This window comes from Triticum urartu, chromosome 1 (genome assembly GCF_003073215.2).
Source record: "Triticum urartu cultivar G1812 chromosome 1, Tu2.1, whole genome shotgun sequence".
In the NCBI taxonomy this organism is placed as follows: Eukaryota; Viridiplantae; Streptophyta; class Magnoliopsida; order Poales; family Poaceae; genus Triticum; species Triticum urartu.
In genome coordinates this window covers 329187293-329194518 of record NC_053022.1, presented here as the reverse complement: position 1 = coordinate 329194518, position 7226 = coordinate 329187293, and the positions used below count along the sequence as shown (strand labels likewise).

Genomic DNA, 7226 nt, shown 5'->3' with positions numbered 1-7226 from the left:
AAGCTACTTTCATCTGAAAAAGGAGGCGCACATGTAATAATGCGACGGGTTCCGTTGCGAACAGCGACGCAAGATGAAACCATCACATACAGTGATCGTACGATTAAAAGGTGATTTTAGAACTTATTTATATATATATATATATATCACTTAGTTTTACTGATTTTCTCAGATCAAAACACTTTCCGTTTTCTTCTCCTGTTACCACGTGTTAATGCTGAATCCAAAAAACGCCCTCAACCACAAGATGTCAAGCTTATTCAAATGGCATCGTGAGATGGTGTCAATACTAGATCGAGAAGCACTCGTGGGTAGAACAGTCGAAACGGCAGCGACCTGGATTCAATTCAAAAACCCTCCCACTCCCCCTGCCTCCAGCTGCAGCGGATGTCAGCCAAAAGCCGTAAAAGGACGCCGAGCGAGTGCCAGCAGCAGCCACTCACCGATTCAAAACCCGCGGCGCTCAAACGGTCGGATCCCCGCGGCCGCAGGTCCCCGACCCCCCACCATCCCTCCCACTCCCACGTGCCCCCCCTCCCCGATCCGACGGCCCCGCCTCGCCCCAATTCAAAACACCTCCTCGTCCCCCACTCCCCACACACCACCACAACAACTAGCAGCCAAGGAGAGCAGCGCGAGTCCGCCCGGAGAGAAATAAATTCGGAAGGCCGTCTCCCCAACGACTCGCTCGAAACTGCGCGGCGCGACGCCAGAGGGACCTGTCGGACGCGGCTCGCTCGCTACAAGTGCAGCGCGGTGGCCGTGGTGAGTGTTTTTGTTAATCATTCCCCAATCCTCTCTGCTTGCTCCTGCCCTGCTCTTCTCGCCTCTCCTCCCACTCCCACGCGCGCACGCCTACTCGCTGAGGAATACGATGCTGGTGATCTATTGACCCTTATGATGGGCAACTGATTGATTGATGATTGGCATTTTCATCGTAGCAGCAGCGGCGGCGGCGGCGGCACTAGCTCTCGTGGGTTTCTTCGCGCTGGCGGTCGGCGTCGGGAGGAGGGACGGAGCAGGGGCGAGCGGGGGCACGTCCGGCGGAGGCGAGCGGACCGGAAGGCGAGGTAACTAGCTTGCTTGCTTCCTTCATCTCCCCTTGATTTTTTCTGCACGTGATCTCTGGGCTGGATAGTGGATACGCGTCCGGTTGCCTTTCGCCTTTGCTTCCTCGCGGCCGACTTTCCCGTGCTCCCTTGGTAGCCTTGCAAGCCAAGCTAAGCATCACCGGGGCTTTTTCTCCCTGTGTCCGTCCCGTCCACATTGTAGATTTCAGAATATCCCTGCAAGTGTTTGCGAATTGTGGCGCGTGATCGTAAGTTCGAGAAAGGAACGAGAGAGATTTGGGAGCGACTTATTTCCGGCCGTATGCATCATCCTCCTTTTTACAGGTTGGGGATTTTCTAAGTTTGCGAGAAACTCCGTACTTATTTTCGAAATCCACAGAACTTTCTATGTAGGGACGTTTATGCGATTTCAGCAAAAGTACGGGTCAGACGACAATAAATCCCGTCCTCATCCGTGCCGGCGCCGAGCCGCCGACGCTGCCCACGCCGGCGCTCGCACGTCGCTGGCACAAAATACGACAGCTGTATTCACCGCGTTGCCCGCTCCCGATGACGCGTGCGGCTTTGCGTCGCCTCTCTCTGAAAGCAAATCGAAACGCTGCCCCGGGCCCACACCCCAAGCACCCCGTGCGTTCGGATCCGGGAGCCCGAGGCCGTGTGCTCTGGGCTCGGTCGGCCGCGTTTGGGTTCCCCGCGACGCTGCCGATCCGGCTCATCATGATGCGGTGCCCCGCCACTCATCCGCTGACGTGCCGGCCCCACCGTGTCCTTACGGCACGCACCTCTAGGGAAAGCTGTTGCCACGGAGAAAAAGACGTCGTGTTACGCAGATCGCGTGCGCGGTGCGTCGCTCCATGACCCGCTGACAAGTGGGCCCGCTTCCTTTTATATAACTCAAAGAAGAAGAAGTGCCTCTACCGCTGATAGTTACTAGCTACTATAGTGTTAATCTCGGGTCAGGTTAAAGTCCGTAGGATCTCTTTCTGTGCATGCGTGGCTACTCTAGAAGCTCGTGATAAAATTTGTATACGTAATATAGTTGTGGTGAGAGTTTTTTTTTGCCTTTTTCTTTTTCACATGGCATGCAGCTTTTTGGAGGGCTTATCGGCTCGTCTACGATACGTCGCCCCACGCAATTATTTCCCCATGATTCTTTTGTGTTACGAAAGCGCCAGATCTTTGGATTACAATACAAGAAAGTACTCTAGCCTAGTGTGAAAATTATGAGTACCCAAATCATGCTCCTTTTGTCCTAAGCACTCCAAGCTTACGCTTAAGATCGCGAACTTTCCTCAGACGGCACCCACCGCCGCCCTCGGCTTAAGCCAGCCCCTCTAATGCCGAATCAAACGTTGAAACAAAATTGCTTAGAAGAAAATGCACGCGCCAGTCTGTTTTGATGCTTGGAAGTAACATGCATGCAGAGCCAAATGCTATAGTACTCGTACGTCTCCCGTTCCGTTCTAATCGCACCACTTGGCCATCTCTCCCGTTGCTGAATTTATTTATTTGCTTGTTCTCATTCACTCGTCACCTACCTGGCCCTGATTCCGCGGGTCAAAACTCAGAATGCCTCCAGCCTGAATTTATTCTGTTACCGAACAGTGCAAAGCAAGTGAGAAAGCCTGGGAATTCTGATAGGGCCATCGTACCAGCTCCTGATCTTGTGTGTCGCCGCCCGCGGCATTTAATCCTTCCGATTTCGCATTTCGTCCACCCAAAGCAATGGAAAGGCCTGCGGAGAGCATGCTAGATTGCTAGATGAGGTTAGCAGTAGCTTTCCACGACTGATTTTGATTCGTTTAAAATACGGAGGATTCCTTCTTGTGTCCCCTTCTAGCTTCTTCTTCGCTGTTTTCTTTTCCATGATTTGTCCGCTTCTTCCTTCCTTCACTGACTGAGGTGGGAGCGTCGCTAATCTAGTGGATGCCTGCAGATCACGAGGCTGAGTGTTGTAGCTGGTGCGACCAGGAAATGAGCTTGCACAGCAGTCCGGCCGCGGCCGGGGACGCGCCGACCGGGACGGCGGAGGAGCTGCTCGAGCGGGCGCGGGGCCTGGTGCCGGCCGCGCTGGACGCTGCGCGCGCGGCGACGGGGTTTGGCGGGCGGTGGAAGGCGATCGCGGCGAGGCTGGAGAAGGTGCCGCCGTGCCTGTCCGACCTGTCCAGCCACCCCTGCTTCTCCAAGAACGCGCTCTGCCGGGAGCTGCTGCAGTCCGTTGCCGCCACGCTCGCCGAGGCCGCCGAGCTCGGCGTGCTCTGCCGCGAGCCGCCCAAGGCTGGCAAACTGCAGATGCAGAGCGACCTCGACGCTCTCGCCGGGAAGCTGGACCTCAACCTCCGGGACTGCGCGCTGCTTGTCAAGACTGGTGTTCTGTCAGATGCGACGGTTCCGTCTCCTCCGGCTGAGGCGGCGGCGGCAGCGGCCTCGCAGACGGACGTGCGGGAGCTGCTCGCTAGGCTGCAAATTGGGCACGCCGAGGCGAAGCACCGGGCTGTGGAGGGGCTCCTTGATGCGCTGCGCGAGGACGAGAAGAGCGTGCTGTCGGCGCTCGGCCGTGGCAACGTGGCCGCGCTGGTGCAGCTGCTGACGGCTACGGCGCCCAAGATCAGGGAGAAGGCGGCGACCGTGCTCTGCTTGCTTGCCGAGTCCGGCAGTTGCGAGGGCTTGCTGGTGTCGGAAGGCGCGCTGCCGCCGCTCATCCGGCTGGCGGAGTCCGGCAGCCTTGTTGGCCGGGAGAAGGCCGTCATCACGCTGCAGCGTCTGTCCATGTCGCCCGAGATTGCCCGCGCAATCGTCGGCCACAGCGGCGTCCGCCCACTCATCGAAATCTGCCAGACCGGGGACTCCATCTCGCAATCCGCGGCGGCGGGCGCGCTCAAGAACCTCTCCGCGGTGCCAGAGGTCCGGCAAGCGCTGGCCGAGGAAGGCATCGTGCGCGTCATGATCAGCCTGCTCGACCGCGGCGTCGTGCTGGGCTCCAAGGAGTACGCGGCGGAGTGCCTGCAGAACTTCACGTCGAGCAACGACAACCTGCGGCGCGCCGTGGTGTCCGAGGGCGCGCTGCCCAGCCTGCTCGCCTACCTCGACGGCCCGCTGCCGCAGGAGTCCGCCGTGGGCGCGCTCCGCAACCTCGTCTCCGCCGTCTCGCCGGACAACCTCGTGTCGCTCGGCGTGCTCCCGCGGCTCGCGCACGTGCTCCGCGACGGCTCCGTGGGCGCGCAGCAGGCGGCCGCGGCGGCCATCTGCAGGATCTCCAGCTCCCCGGAGATGAAGCGGCTGGTGGGCGACCACGGGTGCATGCCGCTGCTGGTGCGGCTGCTGGAGGCCAAGTCGAGCGGCGCGCGGGAGGTGGCGGCGCAGGCGACGGCGACGCTGATGAGCTGCCCGGCGAACGCGAGGGACGTGAAGAAGGACGAGAAGAGCGTGCCGAACCTGGTGCAGCTGCTGGACCCGAGCCCGGGGAACACGGCCAAGAAGTACGCCATCTCCTGCCTCCTGGCGCTGTCGGCGAGCAAGCGGTGCAAGAAGCTGATGATCGCGCAGGGCGCCATCGGGTACCTGAAGAAGCTCTCCGAGATGGACGTGGCCGGCGCCAAGAAGCTGCTCGAGAAGCTGGAGCGTGGCAAGCTGCGCACCCTATTCACCAGGAAGTAAAGCAAGGAGAAGCGTTCTGTTTTGCCGTGAACCTGTAAAAAGAGCCGCCGTCCTGTGTTCATAGTCTCTATGAAGGCAGTGCAGACTGCAGAGAGTGGTACTGTCGTTGCCGATTTGAACCTTTTAACATACCCCGCGTTGTAGTATCGCTGGTTAATGTGCATGTCACCTATGTCAGGCAGTTGATGCATTAGTTCTTTAACTTAGGCTGAAGAATGCCAATAAAAGAATGTTCAGTGAAGAACATTTTGCCGACTTGTATTGTCTGCTGAGTTTTGAGTTTAGGGCCAATTCTGATCTCTGTTTGGCTATATACATATTAGCAAGAATCTGGGGCAGCAATCTGGTTTTATCGCACGGAAACACTAGAATCTCATAGTTCCTTGATGAAATAATTGTTGCATGTCATTGTAGTATGAAAAGCATGATAGCGACAAATCACACGCGCGGGAAGGCGAATGATTTTTCTTGATGTCATTGCCGTCCGGTACATGGTGTTTATCAGTGGGTAATTGGTCCCTTTCGCTAGTGATACTGGTGGACAGGGAAAGCATCATACCGTCACAGACATATTGATTAGCCAACCGAATTCTTATGTTTCTCCATATGATTTCTTCATGAAGTATTCAGATGCAGATGATGGTTGATCAATCTGGAAGGTGAAAGGTCAGTCTCCGGCAATCATTGTCTTGACTAAGTCTCAAACTGATGAAGTGATCAGCGGGTGACGATGTGTCAGACAGGAATCCGCTTTCCATCTCTCACGTGCAAACACTTCACTTCACTTCACTGAGCCCGTTGGTCGATCAGTGGTTCAGAGCAAACAAATTTGTTTGATGATTAAAGGATGGCAAAGAAAATGTGTATCGATCACATAACAGTATGAAGTACCCCCTCCGTAAACTAATATAAGAATGTTTAGATCACTGTTTTAGTAATCTAAACGCTCTTATAATAGTTTACAGAGGGAGTATATTGAAATGATATAAGTGGATGGTCAAAATACAAAGTGAAAAAGTTATTCCCTTATATAAATTTTTCTTCAGTTTATCATACCTATATCAATATCTATACACCATAAGAGAGCATTTCCTGCTTCAAAACAAGAAAAGAAAAAGAAAAGGAGAGCATTACTATTCGGCACGCTTTGCGTCAAATAGTCGTTGAAACACACATCAGACCCTTCCCAATGCTCCACCGTGGACAGGTGCTAAGCATGCCACATAAGAAAAAAAATGACATGGCACAACATTTAAGGAAAGGAAAGAGTACTTTGGTGACCCTAGGAAGAACCAACGCCAAGCGTGAGAACCTAGGCAAAGCACTTAAATGAAACAATTTGATCAATGCATGAGAGACTTTAGGTGCTAACTCATTAAATAGTGTGCTTAACAACAACAAGTTAAGCACCTATGCATTGGGGAGTTGAGTTGCTAAGATATTTAATGCACTTATCACCTCATCTAAACACTTTTGCATTGAAAGAGATCTCATAGCCACAAGCGGGTGTTACTGGGCTGACCCATTTAAAGTTAGTTACATGCTGAGGAATCCAAGTTTTGGCAACCTCTGGAAAGTTCCTGACCGGTTTTGAAACCTTGTAAAAGGTTTCTGAACTGTGTTTTTTCTTCTTTTCTGGGTTTTTTTTAAATATGTCATATTTTACTAGTTTTTTAAGAAAATTTCGTAAAATGTTCAAAAGTTTCAAAATTTGTTCATGTATTTAAAAAGATCATAAATTTGAAGAAAATGTTGGTATTTTCACAAAATGTATGCAAATTTTAAAATTTGATCATGTTCTCAAAAAACTTTGTACAACTGAAAAATATTTGTGTTTTGTTTTTTTCAGAATTTTCTAAAACTGTTCACAATATTCATTTTATGTTTGTGTTTCCCAAAAATATTTGAACTAAAAAAATTGTTTGTGTTTTTCAAAAGCTCACGCTTTTATAAAATGTTCACTGCATGTAGGGCGTTATTCTCTTGCAAAGATGCATTAGAGCATCTTCAGCCGCGCCCTCAATAGCCCCCCCCCAGGCGATTTTTTGGGCGTCGGCGCCGAAAAAATGCCCCAGTCGCGCCCCCAGGACGCCGAAATCCGCCGGCTTGGCCCGTTTTTGGGCCCGGCGATCGCAGGTCGAACCCGGCGCACTGGGGGCGCTCGGGGGCTCCGGCACAAGGGAAAAGCACGTCTGGCCCACACCATTAGGCGAAAAGTCAAGTCTTTCTTCCAGATTCGTCTCCCACCCTCGCGCGCTTGGCCGCCAACCGGCTGATCCCGGCGCCGCCCACCGCCCGCCACCGCTAGATAGCCCATCTCCGCCGGAAAAAGAGCAGAGGTTTCGCGAGGCAGTCCCTCCACCACTGGCTGGCGTGATTTTTCTGGCGTTTCCGGCCTCGGAGGGGCAGTGTTGCGGCGGGTGCTACCTCTTTGAGCACTGCGTTGGATTTTCCTGAAGAGGAGAGGATGATGCAGCAAAGTAGCGTAAGTATTTCCCT

The 7226-nt window shown here is 53.5% G+C and overlaps 1 protein-coding gene across 4 annotated transcripts; it reads left to right on the top strand.

Annotated features, from left to right (window-relative positions):
* Window positions 1-591: 591 nt before the first annotated feature.
* Window positions 592-4982, top strand: LOC125510276 (vacuolar protein 8-like). 4 transcript variants are annotated; one of them, XM_048675423.1, is made up of 3 exons: window positions 592-765; window positions 945-1070; window positions 3007-4982. In XM_048675423.1, the coding sequence occupies exon 3, from the start codon at window positions 3045-3047 to the stop codon at window positions 4725-4727; it is 1683 nt and encodes a 560-aa protein (XP_048531380.1). In that variant the 5' UTR covers window positions 592-765; window positions 945-1070; window positions 3007-3044; the 3' UTR covers window positions 4728-4982. The 4 variants fall into 4 exon arrangements, with proteins under 4 accessions (XP_048531380.1, XP_048531388.1, XP_048531374.1 ...); XM_048675431.1 differs by having other exon boundaries at window positions 942-1070; XM_048675417.1 differs by lacking the exon at window positions 592-765 and having other exon boundaries at window positions 793-1070.
* Window positions 4983-7226: the final 2244 nt, after the last annotated feature.

Bases quoted from the DNA above. Each gene is read 5' to 3' on its own strand.
- LOC125510276 (XM_048675417.1), top strand. From the start codon at position 920: ATGATTGGCATTTTCATCGTAGCAGCAGCGGCGGCGGCGGCGGCACTA. The intron at 1,071-3,006 runs GTAACTAGCTTG...GGATGCCTGCAG, and splicing joins CGAGCGGACCGGAAGGCGAG to ATCACGAGGCTGAGTGTTGT.